Here is a 20,639-nt window from a genome sequence, read left to right as displayed (position 1 = left end):
TCCAGAGGAAGGCAAAAAACCCCAAGAGCAGAAGCCAATTAGCCCTTTTGGGGAAAAAATTCCTACCCGACTCCCTAATGGCAATCAGACTAATCCCTGGATCAACCCCTAATAGTTCCTACCTGCCTGTATACCAGAATTGACACTTAACCTAAGATTTATATCCTGTAATATCCTTCCCCTCCACAAAGACACCAAGTCCCCTCTTAAACTCCTCTATGGATTTTGCCATCACCACTTCCTCCGGCAGAGAGTTCCACATTCTCACTGCTCTTACAGTAATTAGACCGTTGCTAATCTTCTATATCACAGTAGACACAGTCTGAATAAATGGTGGTTGTCCGCGTGACATTCCAAACCTCAGGGGATGTTCAGATGGGGGAATCCATTGTGGATTTTTCCATGTGGATTCCACCTCTAAAGATCATGGCATAAATCCACTGGTGGGCTGCGGATTTCTGCCACAGCCATGCAAATAACCGGTCACGGATCTGCACACGGATTTAGCCCTTTCCAATGGGAAAATCCGTGTGTGGAACTCCCGACACAGACTCAATATGGAAATGGCGCGTAATCTGTGTCAAGAAAGGACAAGTCATTTCTTTTTTCCTGCATATCGATTTGAAATCAAGAAGAGAAAAAAAATTGGCGCTGTATATGGTTCCACTGAACATAAAGGGATGCAAATCTGCAGCAGAATTTGACGCAGAATCCGCTGTGTAAACATGGCTTTATTGGCGGTTGCACTAGTGCGTCCTGCGCCTTCAAATTATGCCGCTTTTATAATAATACTGCCCCCAAAATAACAAAAAAATATATATACTTACCTAAGCATGCCGAGCAGGAAGTCCCCTTCTGGCCGTGTTGGAATGACACCCTCACGCTGCCTACGTCGGGGGGCTAAAAGTCCTGGTATTTGCCCGGTGCTCATGCAGGACTGCCTGAGGTGCTGACATGCGCTGCGGCTGCTTTTATTGGAGAGCGCAAATCAGGATAGCAGGACAGGAAGCGACCGCGAAATAACGGGTGGCCTCGGAACACCAGAAATTCTTCACCGGCCACATGTTGTGCAGGCCAGCACTAATGTGACGCCATTGGCATTTTTTCCTCGCACTACGCACTTGTTCGCTTCGGCTAAATTTCATCTGACTCACCGTACTTTGGTTACGATAATTACGCTTTTTCCGCAGAACAAACCGCTGATAATCCGTCACAACTTACCAGAAGGACGGGTCTGATAGACATTATCGTAGTGTCGCGGCCGCCCCAGTCCGCATGCGTTTTGTATCTGCCTTTTTCCAGCACGTATTGTTCTCCACAGAAGTGCTTCTGCCGGTACGCCACCCACCTGCGGCATCGGAGAAAACATAATAATGGTCACGTAAATAAGACGCATGTCCATCTAAAATCAAGAGAATCGCCAGTAAATAGAAGAACGTGCGGACAGGAAGTTGGTTGCCGTGTGTGACAGACTGATGAGAGAGGACAATGCCTGTACAGCGGGCGGCACGTGTTGGCGCTTTATAAGGCCTCAAGTACACACAGACTATAGGACGGCGCACACAGCACTACGGTTCCATGTATGGGGTCAATGAAGCATGCCAGGCTTTTCTTCACAGATTCCGCATGGCATAATGTGGTATATATATACAGGACGGGCCACAGAAAAGTAGGCTGGCATCACACTCTAGGCCTCCTGCCCACTGGCGGATATTTGCGGTGGAATCCGCGGCAGGCGTTCGCACCACGGATCAGCAGTAAATACCGCTCATGCTATGGGAAATTGATTCTTCCTGCACACTTGCGGAAACCAATTACGGTTTCCACAAGTGAAGGAAAAATCGCAGCATGCTGCATTTCTATGCGGAATCCACGCGGACGGCTTCCATTGAAGTTAGGCGGGTCAAAATCCACATGTGAAATCCTGCAGCGAAACCCAACCCTGTGCTTGGCTTGGCCGGTGACCCCCGCATACCTGTCCAGCGTCTTCTATTCTGTTCTGCGGATGTGCCGGCGCACATGCACAGTACAGAATAGGCCGCGCCGTCGCTAGGCGATGATAGCCAGCTATTTTTTTTGCCCTTAGCAACCAATCATAGCACAGCTTTCATTTTACCTCAGCAGTATTATAAATGAAAGCTGCGCTGTGATTGGTTGCTATTTCGTATACTGCTGCGGTAAAATGAAAGTTGAGCTGTGATTGGTTGCTATGGGCAACAGAGATAGCTGGTACCTGCCTTTGCTGCCCATAGCAACCAATCACAGTACAACTTTCATTTTATTCCAGCAGTATGAGAAATAGCAACCAATCACAGCACAGCTTTCATTTCTTATACTGCTGAGGTAAAATGAAAGCTGCGCTGTGATTGGTTGCCATGGGCAACAAACACAGGTGTTCTTTCAGACAGCTCTTATAACTCTGTGGCGCCAACCTACCTTTCCATGGCCAACCCTGTACCATTATACACTTGTATTACGCCTATATGGCTCTTCTAGGGAAGAGTACAGCAGCTCACAGAGGCGCCACACAGTGACACACGGACGCCATATTCACAATACAGACGTGTCCCTGACCTTGGAGCCCTCCGTGGGGTTCATAGTTACTGCGTCGTATTTTACTGTAAAACGGTCTTTAATAAATATGGCTGAAGAAGCAAACCATCAATAAGCAGTGACAATCCCCACTCCAGCTAATGTGACCATGACCGAGTCCAGGCGCGGCTTCTCCAGGACCTCCGGGCGCAGATAACAGGGACTCATATCAGCTTACTAAGACGTTGTGTGTAATTGCTGCCGCGTCGCGGTTTCGTCTCCCAGCGTGTGCAGCTCCTTTTCCAATTAAGACCGCTTAATTTTACTAGCACTGATTAGCCAAGGATCATTAATAGGGAACACTCTATAAAACCCAACGATTCCTCTGACGACCGGGAATAACAATGTACAACGCTATAGGTTTCTGCGCTCCAGAAACAGGAGGTGACGGACATATTGGGGTATCTGTAAACACAACGCGAAGGTCAAACCCGTACTGTCAAAGTGCAGAGGCCGAAGTGGGGCCGGCAAACCCAACATACATTAAAAAGATCATCAGATGAGCCTACGGATACAGTACCGGAAGTGTATCCGAACCCTGTCATACCTACAGTATGGGATACAGGAGCAGAGGTGCATCCAAGCCCCATCATACATATATTACAGGGTACAGTACCAGAAATGTATCCAAGCCCCATCATACATATATTACAGGGTACAGTACCAGAAATGTATCCAAGCCCCATCATACATATATTACAGGGTACAGTACCAGAAATGTATCCAAGCCCCATCATACATATATTACAGGGTACAGTACCAGAAATGTATCTGAGCCTCATTACACATACATTACAGGATACAATAGCAGAAGTGTACCCCAGCCCCATCATACATATATTACAGGGTACAGTACCAGAAATGTATCCAAGCCCCATCATACATAAATTACAGGATACAGTACCAGAAATGTATCTGAGCCTCATTACACATACATTACAGGATACAATAGCAGAAGTGTATCCCAGCCCCATCATACACATATTACAGGGTACAGTACCAGAAATGTATCCAAGCCCCATCATACATATATTACAGGGTACAGTACCAGAAATGTATCTGAGCCTCATTACACATACATTACAGGATACAATAGCAGAAGTGTATCCCAGCCCCATCATACATATATTACAGGGTACAGTACCAGAAATGTATCTGAGCCCCATAATACATATATTACAAGGTACAGTACCAGAAATGTATACAAGCCCCATCATACATATATTACAGGGTACAGTACCAGAAATGTATCCAAGCCCCATAATACATATATTACAAGGTACAGTATCAGAAATGTATACAAGCCCCATCATACATATATTACAAGATACAGTACTAGAAATATATCTGAGCCTCATTATACATACAGGACAGGATACAATAGCAGAAGTGTATCCCAGCCCCATCATACATATATTACAGGGTACAGTACCAGAAATGTACCTGAGCCTCATTACACATACAGCACAGGATATAGTAGCAGAAGTGTTCCCAAGCCCCATCATACATATATTACAGGGTACAGTACCAGAAATGTATCCAAGCCCCATAATACATATATTAGAAGGTACAGTACCAGAAATGTATACAAGCCCCATCATACATATATTACATGGTACAGTACCAGAAATGTATCCAAGCCCCATCATACATATATTACAGGGTACAGTACCAGAAATGTATCTGAGCCCCATCATACATATATTACAGGGTACAGTACCAGAAATGTATCCAAGTCCCATCATACATATATTACAGGGTACAGTACCAGAAATGTATCTGAACCTTATTACACATACAGTACAGGATGTAGTAGCAGAAGTGTTCCCAAGCCCCATCATACATATATTACAGGGTACAGTACCAGAAATGTATCCAAGCCCCATCATACATATATTACAGGGTACAGTACCAGAAATGTATCTGAGCCCCATCATACATATATTACAGGGTACAGTACCAGAAATGTATCCAAGTCCCATCATACATATATTACAGGGTACAGTACCAGAAATGTATCCAAGCCCCATCATACATATATTACAGGGTACAGTACCAGAAATGTATCTGAACCTTATTACACATACAGTACAGGATGTAGTAGCAGAAGTGTTCCCAAGCCCCATCATACATATATTACAGGGTACAGTACCAGAAATGTATCCAAGCCCCATCATACATATATTACAGGGTACAGTACCAGAAAAGTATCTGAGCCTCGTTATACGTACAGTATAGGATACAGTAGCGGAAGTGAATCCGAGCCCCATCATATATACAGTAGAAAATACAGTAGTACCAGAAGCGTATCTGAGCCCAATCATGTGTATATATAGTACAGGATACAGTACCATAACTGTATCCGAACACCATCATATATAGTACAGGACACAGTAGAGGAGAGGTATTTGAACCCCGTCATGTATACAGTACAGAATACACTAGAGGAAGTGTATCCGAAACCCATCATATATAGAGTACAGCATACAATAGCAGAGGTGTATCCACGCCCCATCATACAAGCATACCGGATACAGGAACAACAATGCACAGTATATAGGGGTGGGGGGGAAGTATTATTGCTGCACTTCCATGACTTCCTTTCCTATTAAACATTCTATACAGTGGATATTAAAGAGAAAATGAATTCTTGTATAAATCCCGTTTTTATATTAAACATATTTTTAAAGAATTTTTGGTGATTTTCATTGTCTCGTTCCATATTTTAAAAAGATCCTAAAATCCTGCAATTCTCACACTGTCCTCTAAGCCTAATAATAGTCTGACACTCCTTATTCTGCACAGAAAACATCTCAGCCATCATCTTATTATCATCACAGACAGGATTACAATGGGAGGTGACACCCATATATAGATGTAACAGGAAGTCCACTATTTAGAATAGGTGATGGTCACAGCTCACCTCCCCCTCTCCCTGCACAGGTCACAGGACATGCCCATATCACACTTCTATAGAAGTCTATAAGTGATGGTCACACCTCCTTTCCTGTATCGTTGTATGCACACAACACCCTCCCTTACAAGTCTATAGGTGGTCACAGCTCACCCCCTCCCCTCCCTGCACAACTCAGAGAGCATGCATACAAGACTCAGAAAATAAAAGCAAATCAGAAAATGAAAAATGTTAATAATGGTTTTAACTAATAAGAATACATGTGATACATTACCTTTAAGGCCGGTGTCACACGGGCGTAAGCGCATTTATGCACACATTTGGGTTTTGCATATACGCACGTGCAAGTGTACTTTTCGAGCACGTGCGCAAACTTTACATGCACAAAACGCTGTGCATATACATTCGTGTGACACAGGCCTTAGTCATCTATGGTGGGGGTCTGTCCTGGATCTGGCATGTTGGATAAGTGTAGTAGATGCGTCTGGCAGCTGCTTTTCTCCTTCTCCCATTGATATAAGCATGCATTATTATCTGGGGATACCTTGCATGTATGGCTAGTCTGAAATGATTACATCTCCAATATCCTGTCCCCACACCATAATGTACATATACGCATATTCATTCCATTGGTACTCACATTCCATTTTTCACGTGGATACACCGCGTCCTTGTATTATATCCCGCCAGCTCCAGATCAGGAACTGCTTGATTGAAAAGAGTTATTTGCTGCCCGTCTTCTTCATTCGTTGCATATAAGGTGACAGATGACTCTAAGAAGTCCTATAGTACAGAACAGTTTAGATATAAATCGAATCAGAAGTCTACTTCTAAAAACGTATCCCGGAAAGGGACTAGAGGGGTAGACAAGGGTAGGTCTAAGGGTGTATTGTAGAGGAAGCCCTTGTGGCTATGGAGATGCGGTAGCCCGGTTTATCTTGGCTTTCCCTATAAACAGCCTCTCTGAACCAGTAAATGTTAAAAAAGGGGAACTTATAAAGCCCACAGACACTTTTCTCCTAGGAGGGATGGTAGAGAGGACATACAGCTTGAGGTCCCATATCAATTTTTGGTATGGAGCCCTTCTGCATGCTTCGACAATGGGGGTCATTGTCCACCACTAGATACATCTATTTCATGAACCCTTATGATTTGATTTCAATGTGAGTGGTGAAGCCATCTTTTATACTTCCAGCACTGACAGCGGGCGGATCGATCAGCTGATCGATGGGAGTACCGATCCTGAGAACAGTCACCAAGAGTACAAAGTGTCAAAACCCCTTAAAGGAGACCTGTCATGTCCTCGAAAAACTCCAGTTTTCAGTACAGCCGCCTCGCTCCACTGATGGTATCCTCACTTTTTTTTCCTAACCCACCCCTGTTCTCCAGATATTGCTGCTTGTTTCTGAGCCCTGTATGCAAATGGGAGTTAATGTGTCAAAGGGGCGGACAAGGACGCTATGATTCAATGGGGGGTGTAACTTACAACTCTGATGCTTTATGATTCGTGCACACAGTGTCAGAGCGACTATTGCAGAGTGAACTTGTTGGCAAGGCAGACTAAATGCAGGACAGCAGTTAAGGACAGTCCAGGAGCCCGAGGAGCATCATGAAGAAGTCAAAAGTATTTAAATATACTCCTGGATGACCTAAGAATGGTATACGGGGCTTTATGCTCTTAGACAGTGTTATACACTAGTTTTAGGTGTATTGGTGAAGTTCTGGTTCGAATCAAATCAAACTTTTTGCCCAAATTCAGCAAATTGGCCAAACTGAACGTCTGAAAAGTTCTCTCCTCACTAGTTTCACACTACAATTGTTTATACAGATACTGCTATCTCTGTTACAGTAACCTTGATGGAACAGTCAGGCTGAATGAAGTCATCCTACAGCTTAAGGTTTGTGTTATCATTATTTCCATGACTCTACAATCCCTCTCAAACTGTCTATATCTGTATTTCCCAAACCGTTCAATAAAAACTATTGACCAGAAAATGCATTTAGCAATCAGAGCCCTCATTACTACACTGTGGGGGCTCAAAAACAATGCCTAACAACATACACAGGGGGGCAAATAAAATACTGCAGGTCATGTAGCACATCGTGCCCAGTCCTAGGTCAGCTTCCCCTGCCTTATGAGACGTAAGCTTGTGTACAGCATCATTTCCTGGCATCACGCTTCATGGACTTAGCTGTGGTTTGCCTGGTTTGTATACCAGGAGGAGTTGGAAAATAAAGCAAGGAGCTACCCAGTCATGTGTGGTTCCTAATTGGCATCACTAAGCACTGATTAATCCAAGTGGAATGCACATTTATACATCAGTTATGCCAGTGAGCCTCTTATCTCAACTTTACCTAGTGTACCAAGGTTAAAATGTAACTAAATGAGCAACATCAGAGTCATATATGATATTGTAGTGTCAGAGATTTGGATTGCTGAACTTTTGTTTCTTTGTATTGTGATTCATAGCTAAGGTTGGATCCGTAGTAAATAATCGTGGTTTCTTACCACATGTCCTATATGTATAGGGAGCTTCTAAGGAAGGAGACTGGAGCCGTACAGTTCCTTAATACGGAGCTATATGGCCTCTGTGAGCTTCTGGGGCTGCATATTAACATCTTTATTAGCACTTCTGCCCTATTCCTGCAATTCCACCAACCTGATTGGTTGTTTGGGTTGGCTGATTCAAACTGATTGGTTGTTTAGGTTGTCTGATTCACAAGTGCCGATGAAGATATTAATATGCTCTGGGGCTGAGGGATGCAATTGTGAGGTGCCGTTGACTTAGCATGGCAGCGCTGAGCCTAGTGAAGGCTACCAGCACTGCAATCAATGGATGCCTATGAAGTTCTACCTCTGGCAGGTCTTAATAGACAACATTGAAAATCACTATAAACTGCAATATTGAAGTATTGTTGTATACAGTACAAATGACCATGTGATCGCAAGTTTAGGTTCCCGGTGGGGACTAAAAAAATGTAGAAAAAGCTTTATAACATTTTTAAAACCGTAAATAATAATTACAAATATTAAAAAAGAAAAGTTTAACTATACAAAAAACCTAAACAATGAAAAACAGCCCCCATATTTGATATCGTCGTGTTTGCAAATGTCCAAACTATTAAAATATTGCATTGATTAATCCACATGAACGCCATAAAAAAAAAGTACAGAATTACAGAATTTGGGGTTTTTTTTTGGTCACCGCAACTCCCTAAAAAAATGCAATAAAAAAGATCAAAAAGATATATGTAACCTAAAATGGTACTAATGAAAGCTACAGCTCGCCCTGCGGAACACGAGCCTCCACAAAGCCCAATGAGGGAAAAAAATTAAAGCTATAGCCTTATAATATGTCAATGGAACGCATTGTTCGTTACAACAAAAGTTTTGTCACTTTTTAAATAACGTAACACATTAGGGGGGGAGGATTCAGACGACCGTATATCGGCTAGGTTTTCACGCTGAGCCGATATACGGTGTCCTCATCTGCAGGGGGGGGAGGATGGAAGAGCCAGGAGCAGGAACTGAGCTGCCGTCCCCTCTCTGCCTCCTCTCCGCTACTCTGCACTATTTGCAATGACAGGGGCAGGGCTAAGGTTGGCAAATTAGCCCCGCCCCTGTCCCGCCTCTCCCCATTGCAAATAGTGCAGAGGGGCGGAGAGGAGGCAGAGCACTGCTCCTGGGTCTTCCAGGCTCCCCCCCTGCAGAGAGAGACGACGTATATCGGCTGGGTGTGAGAACCGAGCCAAAAGCTGTATAAATTTGGTATCACTTTAATCCCACTGACCCACAGAATAAACCACGTCATTTTTACTGCACCATGAACACCATAATCTCTACCCCCCCCCCCCCCAAAAAAAAATGTAGCAATTCCTTTTTTTTTCCATTTCACTCCACTAAAATTAGTTTTTAAGTTTTTCAATACCTTGTAGGATACCATTAAAATATACAACTCACAAAAAAAACGCCATACAGCTACATCAGTGGAGAAGTAAAAAAAAACTTATTGGTTTTTGAAAGTATTGATGGAAAAAACAAAAATAAAAAAATTTAAAATCTCTGGTCTTAAAGGGGTGATTGCCATGTTCTAGTCTCCATTATTAGTCCATTAGTATTTATCAATGACATTGTACAGTTTTGCTCTCTACCTTTGCTCACTGTAATGACTATATGCCGCAGCTTTCTTATCTCGCATGCATTTTTGTAAAGGGACTTGGAAGACTAAAAGAAGTAGCGATAACCAACACAAACAAGACTTTATTTTTGGCTATTAAACTTAACATACCGAAGAGGCATCAAGTATAATGTGGCCTCGTTAATGACACATGAAGTGTACGGGCCTTTAAACATTATATCAGATATGGGAATATCTGCAGAAAAGGCCACCAGGATCTTGTACTGCTTTCTTTGTATTTAACACTTTGAGGACCGTAGAAATGTCCTTCCGTTATCAGAAAACAATTGTGAAGGATTATATCCTGCATTATCTTATTCTTAAAGGGGTTGTCTGGGACTTTGAGCAATTTTTCTATTGATGACTTAGAACAGATCATCAGTAGATGATCATTGGAAGTCCATCATTCAGGGTCCCCGCAGATCTGCTGATTCCCCGGGCCGCTGTCACTATGTACAGTGCAGGAAGCAGATCGCGCTGATCGCAGTGTAGCCGCCCGGATTTGAATTGCCAACGCAAATCCAATTAAATGCTAAAAGAAAATTTCCCTTTGGAATCACATTTCTAGTGGGCAGCTGGTATTTAGCACTCTGTAATAGTTGATGATCAGAGCCCTAAAAGTTTCCTAACTCAAACTTTATTCTAAAAGTTGCCAGGAATTTAGTAGGATGTTATTAGGGCTGCTAATGTAAACTTCCTGTGCTCCTCAAAAAGATGGCCAACAATATGGTGATCTACACATTTAACTTCCCACTACTGATGTGGTCAAGAGTTGGTGAATGTGGTTGAAACAGATCTACATGATAGTTACTGAACCCCACTATGGGTGGCATCTCCAATATGTCATAGCACGCTGGCTGTGAGTGAGGATCGGGACTGGGTCGATGTCACGGTACTCTGCAATCTGATGGTTTATTCATTATGTGTCATCGTTCCTTGCCAATTTTACCTATCACTATCCAGGGAAAGTCAGGCAGCTTCCTGACATTGGGTTGCCCTCATCAGGGCGAGCTCTCCAATGATGTTCCTCCACACACATACCAGCTCAGCTTGGTGTATGTCTTTCCAATGTGCAGAGGGGAATAAGACACTGCCAGACACCTCTGAGAGTGGCTAATCTTCTGTGGGAGCAAAGAACTCGGCATGTTCAAATCCAATCTAGCCATCCTTCGTTCCCTCAACCACTGGGGGAGTGTCACGAAACCCCTATACACATAAGTGTCGGTGGGTTTGGCCAACTCTCCTCTAAATGTGTATGGGCACCTTTAGCTTGGAAAGTCTGACCACTCAGATGTTTAGATGGACATGGTCCTATTGTGTATCCACAGATCATCCATGTTACTTATGGTTCCATAAACCCTACATTTGCCCCCTTCAGCAAGATCTACAAACAGTATATGAATGATAGATGTCAATTTGTACACATTTATAGCTATACTATTGGTTAAAAGTTACTTACCGCCTGAAGATATCGAATTGATTGTAGGGCATTGTTATATCCACCCCATGCATGCCAGTCTTCATAATCGCCCTCTTCCAGGAGATACTGGTACCCTTTATATTTTTCATTTTCATACCCAACCCATCTAGAAACCAGAAAAAGGTGTATAAATAAATATGTGGCATCTCAGATGTGTGATCGTCAGCAGTAAGTGTAATAGAAGTGCGTTTGTCCCCCTCTAAGCAGTTTCTGTGGTAGGGTCCAAGTAATAGCATCACACAGACTGAGAAATTGACTGGTTTCAGACATGACAACCCCAAGCAGATCTGAGCTGGTCAGAACTGAGATCACATGACCATATGAGGAAGAAGAGTTTGAGATAGAAAGAAATAACGAACAAAGGTAACATTAGCCGACTTATATATACTAGGGGATAGCTACAGAATGAATAAGTGAAAAAAAATCATTGGAGTGGCCCTTTAAGGTTGTAGGGAGCTGTAATGTGGTACTATGCACAACCAGTTGGTTTATCAGGGCAACGTAGGCAAGACAAGGTCCACAAACACAGATGAATACTAGAGTTTGGGATCTGCTAAGCCTATGGGTCTCTCCCACTTGTATGGATGCATAACTCTAGTACAACATAAAGCAGGCTGAGCCCTTACATTCCACCAATCACTCGCATGGAGCCGATATCCTGACTACTGCTATCATCTCCATCACGGGTAAGGGTCAGGATACTGCCGACATGATCTGTGGTCTCCCTTGACCACCCTTGGAAGTGCGGCTTCTCATAAATAATTACCTGGAAGAGAGATGATTATTTCAGTAGACTTCAGGCGTACGACGAGGTGGACTGCGGAAATAAGACGTAGTAACTATGGTGATCTAATGGCTTACCCTCGGATCACTAGGCAGCTGGACTTTTAATCCTCCCTGAAACAAATGGGAAAAAATTAACTCGACATTTGTTGCTTTCACACAATTAGGCTTTCGATTACAATATAACGAAGTGTCGCCGTGGCCAGCGGGAAAAGCCCAGCAGAAAAGCCATTTATACCGATAATGTGTCAATCAAAGCAGCAGATTTTAGGTGTCGAATCGACGTCTTCAATGGAGTGGGTGAATCCTGCATCAAAATCTGCATCAAAATCTGCATCAAAATCTGGACCACATTACGCGTTTTTTTACACGGATTTTACGCTGGGGAGTGTTCGCTGCTGATACTCTACAGTAAAGCTGTTCCGTGTGAACGTACCCCGAGGCTGTGCGCTCACACAGTTTATTTGCTGCAGATTTTCCACAGCTGATAAAATCTGCAGCAAATCTGCTAATGTCAGAATCGTCAACATTTGTAGTTGGATTTATCGTGGATTTCACCCCTTAAATTGAATTTAAATTGGAAGTGTGACGTATGTTGTAAATTTGCTACATTTCTGAGTCTACATCAAATGGCGCAAATTTTGTTGCGGATTTGCTGCAGATTTTTTCAGCTGTGAAAAATCCACAGCAAATCACCTACGTGTGAACACATCTGACGGCCGTTCTCACATGGGGCTGACTTGCCATGCCAATTTTCCAAAAGTCAAATCCGCGGCATGGGGGCTGCATTCAGACGAACGTATATCGGCTCGGTTTTCACGCCGAGCCGATATACGTTGTCCTCGTGTGCGGGGGGGGGGGGAGGATGGAAGAGCCAGGAGCAGGAACTGAGCTCCCGCCCCCTCTCCACCCCTCTGCACTATTTGCAATGGGGAGAGGCGGGACGGGGCTAATTCTCGGAACTTAGCCACGGGCTTTGGAGTGGCATGGCCGCATGCTTTTCCATTGTGGCTGGCGCTCCTATAGACGAGAGAGCGGCCACAACGGAAAATTTTTTTTTGACATGCTGCAGCTGGGGAATCCGCACCGCAGCGCTGGCTTCTGCCAGCTTTGCCACGACGGATTGGCAGTCTCGTGTGGATGAGATTTTTGACAAATCTCATCCACATGGCTGACTTACCCTGTGATTAGCGGCTGCTGGTGGATTTGCCACAGCGAAATTTCCGTGGCAAATCCGTCCTGTGTGAACTCAGCCTTACAGTAGCAGAACCGCATGTAGTGGAAAAATAAAAACCATGATAAAAAACACATCTTGAATTGGAAACGCGATTTTCTACGGCGGAATTCTATGTACGGATATGCCCATTTGCAAATTACGAGTACGGATCTGTGCCAAAAAATTCGTGGTGATTTCCGCTGTGTGAACATAGCCTAATGAAATCAATGGGTTCGTTCACATGCGTGTATTTTGTCTGCACATTTCGGTTACGTTAAAAAAAAAGAAAAAAAAGGGCATTCTTGCATCAAAAATCCCCAATGAACTCAAGGGGGCGCACAAGTGCACGCAGAATATGCTAGGAGAAGCGTGAAACACTGCATAATTCTGCTGGAAAACCTCATAAGACTAATTAGCCATTTCAATCACTGCATATTTTTTTGTCGTGGGCAAATGCGCCAAAAAAATACAGCACAATGTGCAAAAAAGCGTTGTTCGTTCCGCATTAACGCTGTGCTCATGCGTACGCAAATACGCATATGCCCGTGTGATGCCGGCCTAAATGTCACACAGTAGCGACGATCCATATACCATCACGGAATAGTAAGTGTGGTGTCTGGGAAACACAACGCTACCGCTGGCACTACTCAGATCTTGCCTCATACCTGCACACAGAATACACCGAAAGCCGAGGCCATAATTAAGGGCAGTCACTTTATGCGCTAATGCAATAATCGCGAGCGATCGATGACATCACAGTCGGTCAATATTTTAGTGATGGAACTAGTTCCTAAAGAAGTGATATTTTAGACTCTGTGCAACGGAATGAAAGGAAATCAATCCAGAGCTCCCTGAAGAAGCCCCAGTCCATTAGTAAGATGTACAACTACTTCTCCAGAGATGTAGCAGAGCACAACCCGTTCCTTAAAGGGACACACAAAAACATTTAGCTGGTTACATGTGAGAAACGTTCAGCTTTGTTCCATCTACATACAACTATATAGAACTGCTGCTTTCTGTACATATAAAACTGTATTGACACGGCCAATTTTTTGGGCGACTTTTGTGCGTTGAGACGCACAAAACGTGCACGAAAATAGAGCCCATTATTTCCATTGGGCGTATTTATCCGTGAGATTGTTTTCTCGTTAGCGAAGCAGAGAAATAGTAAAATTAAAGCACGGTCTATTCTGTGATTCCGAAGATCTTTGTGCATAGAAAATTCACGCACGCAGAAAATAGAGCCCATTGATTTTATTGGGTTCCTTCACATGTTCGTATTTGCCGTGCGCAATTTAGTTGCGTAAAGAAAAAATAAATATGTAGCATGGTCTGTTTTCGGGCGCATTTGCACAGGAAAAGCGAACAGTTTGAACTCATGAAACTAATGGCCATTTCAATGGCTAATAGCATTATTGTGTATGCAAATGCGTACGATTTGCATGCGCAGGAAGTACAGTAAAACACACTAAAACACAAAGCTCATTCAGCAATAACGTAGTGCAAACCAACATGCAACGTTCGTGTGAATCCGGACTTAGTGTTTAATATAAGCCCGATATCGCAATTGTCTGTATAAATATGGCCTGAGCAGTAGTCTTTTTTATTGTCTGTTACCATGGAGGCACATAGGTTTGCGTAGGAGCTGCATGCACAAAATGGTAGGATATGTTTAATGAAGGATATTGATTATCAAAAAAGATTTTTCTTTATGAAAATAACAAAATGGTTGTGGAGGCGGACGGAGCCGTTAAAGTCTATGTACTGGAGAGTGGAGTTATATCACCAGCCGGCCATTCTCTGTGGTGGCGTCTCCCCCATGCACCAATTACTGGGCCCGTTTTGGTTTTCCATGTTGGCCACCGCCATCTTCTAACTACTCATGCACATTGTGTGGCGGTAGGCCAACGCACTTCATCCTGCACGGTGATCATCCAACGTTAATCACGAAAGCAGCACTGGCCAATCAGAGAGCAGGGAAAGCGCATCAGACGTCTAAGACATTATCAACGCACAGCTTGTGTTAGGTAGTCAGAAGATTGCAGTGGCCACCTTGAAAGACCAAAGACGGAGATCGGGAACAACGGTGCAGAGGTCAGACTGCTGTAATTTAACCACCCTCCGGTCCCTGAACAGAAAGCTCACTTTACGTTATCTGATCAATGGCGTATATTAAAAAGAGGACATGCCATAGAATTACAGGGAAGACGAATGGAGCCATTGCCCATGGGGTCTCCACTACTCACCTCCCTCCTTTCTACACATGACCGGCAGCTGCGGCTATACAAATATTTGGCCGTGAATCCGCACACAGATTTAACTCTTTTCAATGTGCAAGTCTACATTCGGAATTCTCTATGTGAATTCCATGAATCCATGTCAGGAAGTGACATGCCACTTAATTTTTTTTCTCGCATGTGGATTTGAAATTCGTGTTCGGAAAAATCAGCGCTGTGTAGACTACAGCATGGGTTTCCCTTAAATGTAATGGGATGTGGATTTGCCACGGAATGGGCACGAATTCCGTGGCAAAAGCCCATCAGGAGATCATACCCTGAGGGATATCCTATTACCCTGTATATGTAGTGACCCAGTACATGCTTTCCTGGCCCCCTCCATAATGTCATGTATGTCTTATGTAGATGATCTGTGCAAAACTGTCTTTCTGTTACATGTATTGCACAGCTACAGCAAATGATGGGTTAATGCCTTCAAAGTATGAGCTGACTGTCTGTAAATGTATCAGTTTCTATCCTGTCATGTGGTATGAGTGAGGCTATAAATGTGAGTGATTGAGAGCAGGAAAGGAGTTCAGTTGAGTTCCATCTGAGAGAGTAAAGCACAGAGGCACATGGGGGCACCTTCAGCCCTCATGTGTTGAAGACGGAAGATGAGGAGAGATTTTCCTAGCTTGGATGTGCATGTGAGGAGGAGGAGAGATTTCTCAAGCGTAAGGATCAGCATGAGCAGTGAGTGAGTCCACCCCAGAGAGAGAGCGTGAGCCAGTCCTAAGTCTTTTCTACACAAGGCCCAATGCAGAGGTACTCTTTTTCTTGATTGTTCATGCCCAAGCGTCCTGAGGTCTGGGACTGTTGGGTGGAGGTACGCATCTACAATTGTCACACACACACACAGGCGTCCTGAAATCTGGGATCACTGGATGGAGGTACTTATCTTTAAGTCTGTCTGTATATATCCTTACGTCTTCCTGCACGTGGAATACTGTCTATTTATGCCTTGTATCGTTGGAGTGTTTATTTAAGTAAAGTTATTCCAGGCCCTGACAGTTCCCGGGGACCTGAGGTACTATACTCCCGTCTATGGCTCGTTTATTTCCCCGCCGATGTTCATGCCGGTGGATACCGGAACAGTGGCATCACCCGTGACAACCTTATCACCTGTTCTTTCATTTATTGGGCATTCCCATGCCACAGGTGTCCAGAAGAGGCCCAGTGCTGCCCTGGCCTTGGCTGCCTGCATCCCTCCAGGAGGGAGCGTGGTAAGTGCTGCCGTGATAAGCCAGCATCTTGCCCTCCCAGCTGCTCAGCATATGCCATGTGTCCGGGGTCACCCTACTGGACGCTGCATATACACATCAAGACACTTCGCAGGATTTTCTCGGCAGAACCAAACATAACAGAAATGACGTCTTCTCACCATCTTCAAGGGCCGCATAGATTTTAAGCAACTGTCCTGAATTTGGCGCAGCTCAGAGCCTTCTTCTAACACGCTGACGGCGCCATTATACTGGGGTTCTGTGTATGCCAGCCACCTGCAGAGAGAAGATGTATTTGTCAACTCGTATCATAGTATTATATATTTTTTGCATTCACAATGACTCCGTGCAAGGGTAATGTGTCTATTGATCATGGGTGTCCCAGCTGTCACACCCCGGGCGTTCAGGCAGTTATCTCCTATCCTGTGGAGGAGGTATAACTTAATATTACTGGAAATACTGGCTTAAAGTTACCTGGCTTTGAGCCCACTGAGGACTTTTGTGAATGGATATATTTTCTATATGGGGCCAAGGAATATTATGTCTCTACTGTATATAAATAATGGGTAATGAATACAACATCAAAACCAGCCTTACTTACACTCCTGAATTCACTCCTAAAGAACGGGGGTGTTTGCCAACCAAATTTTCCAACGAAGGAACCTCTGTACGTATGGAAATAGGAGAATCGGACGTGTCCTCCAAGGAGGATATTACGACCTCTGGAAAATAGTCCTATAGAACATAAACAGCAATTACCTGTGTCAATGTAATTATCCAGGTGAGGACAGTCATACACACTCCTATCAGTAGAATGGATCGTGTCTTATTAGCATGTCACCTGTCCTAAGCCATGTTACATTAGATGCCGACCCTTGGAGGTGTCACCATAGTTTGTGATGGGAACTGCACACTATTGGACATACGGGCTATGCCGCTGCACACAAGCCATCCATCGTGAAGCACAATGCATCGGTCTGTCTACAATGACTACAAGAAGATAGACGCTGTTCTTGTTTCTTGACCTGACACTCTAGTTTGTCAATAAGATGTTCAGTAGGTTCAGGTTCGGACTCTGTGCAGCCGGTCCAATCGGGGAACATCCATATCTTCATACCAACGTAAAACAGCATTGGATCTGTGACGAGGCGCGTTGTCTTGTTGGAAGTATTGCTAACCATTCCCAGAGTATGGTCACATTGTCAGCAGCTCATTATTGTCTAGAATGTCAGGGTACACCTCCATGTTCATGGTTCTTGGCACTACAACAACGGCCCAAGACCATGCCATGTAACACATCCTCAGACCATAACAGAACCTCCGCCGTACTTAACTGTTGGCAGAACACACTCAGGCAGAAGACGTTTACCGGGATCTTCCACACCCAGGAACATCCATCTGATGTAAAGATGGATTAGCGCGACTCGTCACTCAATAGAACGTTCTTCCATTGCTCAACTGTCGAATAATGATGCTTCTTGCAACAATGTAGATGGGCGATGCATTTTCACTTTGTGATGGACATCTTGTGTACAGTGGCTAAACCCGTATATTCAATAGCGTGCAGTTCCCATCACAAACTATGGCTGACACCTACAAAGGTCTGAATCTCGTGTTGCATGATTTAGGACAGGCGACATGCCAATAAGACACGATCCATTCTACTAGGGGTGTCCAAATACTTTTGGTCAGATAGTATATATTTTATAGACCACTACTGTACATCATGGCTTTCCCGTATGCCAATCAAGTCCAGATCAAATTAAATGTATTCTGTATTAGTGGAATAGAAAGCTATCACATTCATTTGCATACGGACTACTAAATCCAGGTCATAAATACTAGAGTCCTGTATTCGAACATGGAAGAATATTAGTAAAGTTCATATCATGCTGTGAAATGGCCATTACCACACATATATCATTTCTGTCAGAGGGCAAGGTCATCTGTCTGGGTCATCCATCACTAATGGCTGATGAATTCATCCATTCCATTACTAACTTGTGTCGGGGGTCCTGCTCTCTGGTGGCCCCATAGGGTTTTGCTGTTTTCCCTTTCCTCTTCTCCTCTTACACTGGAATCCTTCATACTCTTGTTTTTGTTTAGTCGCATATTTTTTAATTAACATATCTGCTGTTATTTCTAAAGGCGAATGTGTATAATCTACATCAAGAAAGTGTATAGATCAGAGCGGAGATCACACAAGTAGAAGATGAGCTCAAGGCAGAATATTACTCAGAGGAAAATCATCTTTTACCCATACGATGGGTTATATTAACCTCTATTATAGCACTGCCATTGGCTTGTTGTGTCCTTGGAGTATCTAATGGCCCAGGCTAGGATGCTACAGTATGTCACTATAGTCCCTTAGGGGGATATAATGTGGTTGATGTTTCTGTATACTTTACATTTATCATGATGCCATAACAAGCGCTTCTAAGAATATGCTGAGCATCAGTCCGTGCAAACCAGTGTATATTACTGCTTTACACCTAAAAGGTATGAGGAAGCATTGAGTTTTGATTTTTCTTATTTTGGAGCTAGAGCTTTACCAGACCAAGAAATCATTAGGACCATGGCCATATGTATAGGGGGTACAGGGGTTCAGTCATACCTGGGCCCAGGAGCCCTAGGGGGCCCATAGAGTCTCTCTTCCCCATATTGCAAACCAATGCTATCAATGAAGCTTTATAGTTGGGAGTCCAGTTCCAGATTTTGCACTGGGGCCCAGCAGCTTCAAGTTACGCCTCTGATTAGGACAGAGCCATGAATCACAGTGATATCTAGGTTCTTCCTTAACCTGGATAAAGATTCAACTCACTGCCGTAATTATGTATCTAAATAGTGTGGCTAAGACAGTCAAGTTATCTGCATGACCCGGTCCCCGGCAAACTTCTTCTCTCTTTCTCTTTCTCTCTCTCTCTCTCTACACCGGTATACACTCACGTTTAGGAAAAGGGTACTCGGCACTGCATGGTGGGTTCTTGCACACTTGCGGTCCTCCAGGTCAATAGCATAGAGACCTGGGTGGATTTGGCCCAGGGCACACACATGGCATTCGCTCAGCCTCTTCCATCCTGGGGCTCCTTGTAAGGCAAGGTGCAGTTTCTCCTAATCACCAAAAGGTCTCCATGCTCATTCCAACTCCACTCAACTCGCTCTTGCAAATTTCTCACTAACTCAACTAACTCCCATGCACCTTGCAAACACATATATAAAACTAGGTCACCTGACACACAACAAGATACATTTTCCAGCCATAACCCAGACAGTAACCCATTCAGTGCTGCAGAGGTGCAATACACATCAAATTCACTCACATAGGAGATACTGACAATTCATAGGCAAGAGACACACATAGATCACTCAGGCACATTCTATAAACTTCTGAAAAGGTCACATTAACTTCAGGACACTACAATAGTACCAAAAGATTCTTCGGTCTGGCTCTTACACAGAAATGGGCCCCTTCTGCAAAAGGGGCCAAGATCCAGCAGAAGATAATCCAACTTTGATTATTTGCCATTCAAGTCTATTTCATGTGGGGTCGAGGAGTGTTGGTCAAAAGTTGGCCAGAAATATAATATGGTTGTTGACCTTACAATTTTTGCCCAACGGCTCTCTTTTTCGAGGAAATCGAGGAAATCCCATAAACGCCTGTTAAGCCGGGACAAATAGGAATGTTGTTTTATAGAGGAATGAAGATAAAACCTGCCAGACACATCTCGGGAAAACCAATACGAGGGGTGCTGATAAGTCCTTGACCTTGTTATCTTCCTTTGCTTTCATATTATTGAAAGGTATATCATTTGAAAGCTCAATCTGTGCAATACTTTGTGATCACATTTTGGCATGATCTTATGTGTGATTTTTATGGTATGCAGGTTTGAAGACAACATGGCCGAACATATTTCACTACAAAGGAGAGCAGTGATGAAGTTAATGTTTCTGAAAGGGATGTTGGCCAAAGACATTCACAG

General features: G+C 43.7%; 1 protein-coding gene across 2 annotated transcripts in view; it reads right to left on the bottom strand.

Moving 5' to 3' along the window:
- CRYBG3 (crystallin beta-gamma domain containing 3) overlaps positions 1 to 20,639 on the bottom strand; it is a 158,496-nt gene that overhangs the window by 32,782 nt on the left and 105,075 nt on the right. For both annotated transcript variants that reach the window (XM_066599157.1, XM_066599158.1), the window contains 7 exons: positions 17,261 to 17,394; positions 16,821 to 16,935; positions 12,026 to 12,061; positions 11,791 to 11,930; positions 11,144 to 11,270; positions 6,147 to 6,289; positions 1,222 to 1,348 (listed from right to left, as the gene is read on the bottom strand). In XM_066599157.1, coding sequence (XP_066455254.1) covers positions 1,222 to 1,348; positions 6,147 to 6,289; positions 11,144 to 11,270; positions 11,791 to 11,930; positions 12,026 to 12,061; positions 16,821 to 16,935; positions 17,261 to 17,394 — 822 coding nt within the window. The remainder of the gene's footprint in view (positions 1 to 1,221; positions 1,349 to 6,146; positions 6,290 to 11,143; positions 11,271 to 11,790; positions 11,931 to 12,025; positions 12,062 to 16,820; positions 16,936 to 17,260; positions 17,395 to 20,639) is intronic.

This window comes from Eleutherodactylus coqui, chromosome 4 (assembly GCF_035609145.1).
Source record: "Eleutherodactylus coqui strain aEleCoq1 chromosome 4, aEleCoq1.hap1, whole genome shotgun sequence".
Classification (NCBI taxonomy): Eukaryota; Metazoa; Chordata; class Amphibia; order Anura; family Eleutherodactylidae; genus Eleutherodactylus; species Eleutherodactylus coqui.
The sequence above is the reverse complement of the archived record's forward strand: the minus strand, read 5'-3'. Positions and strand labels throughout refer to the sequence as shown.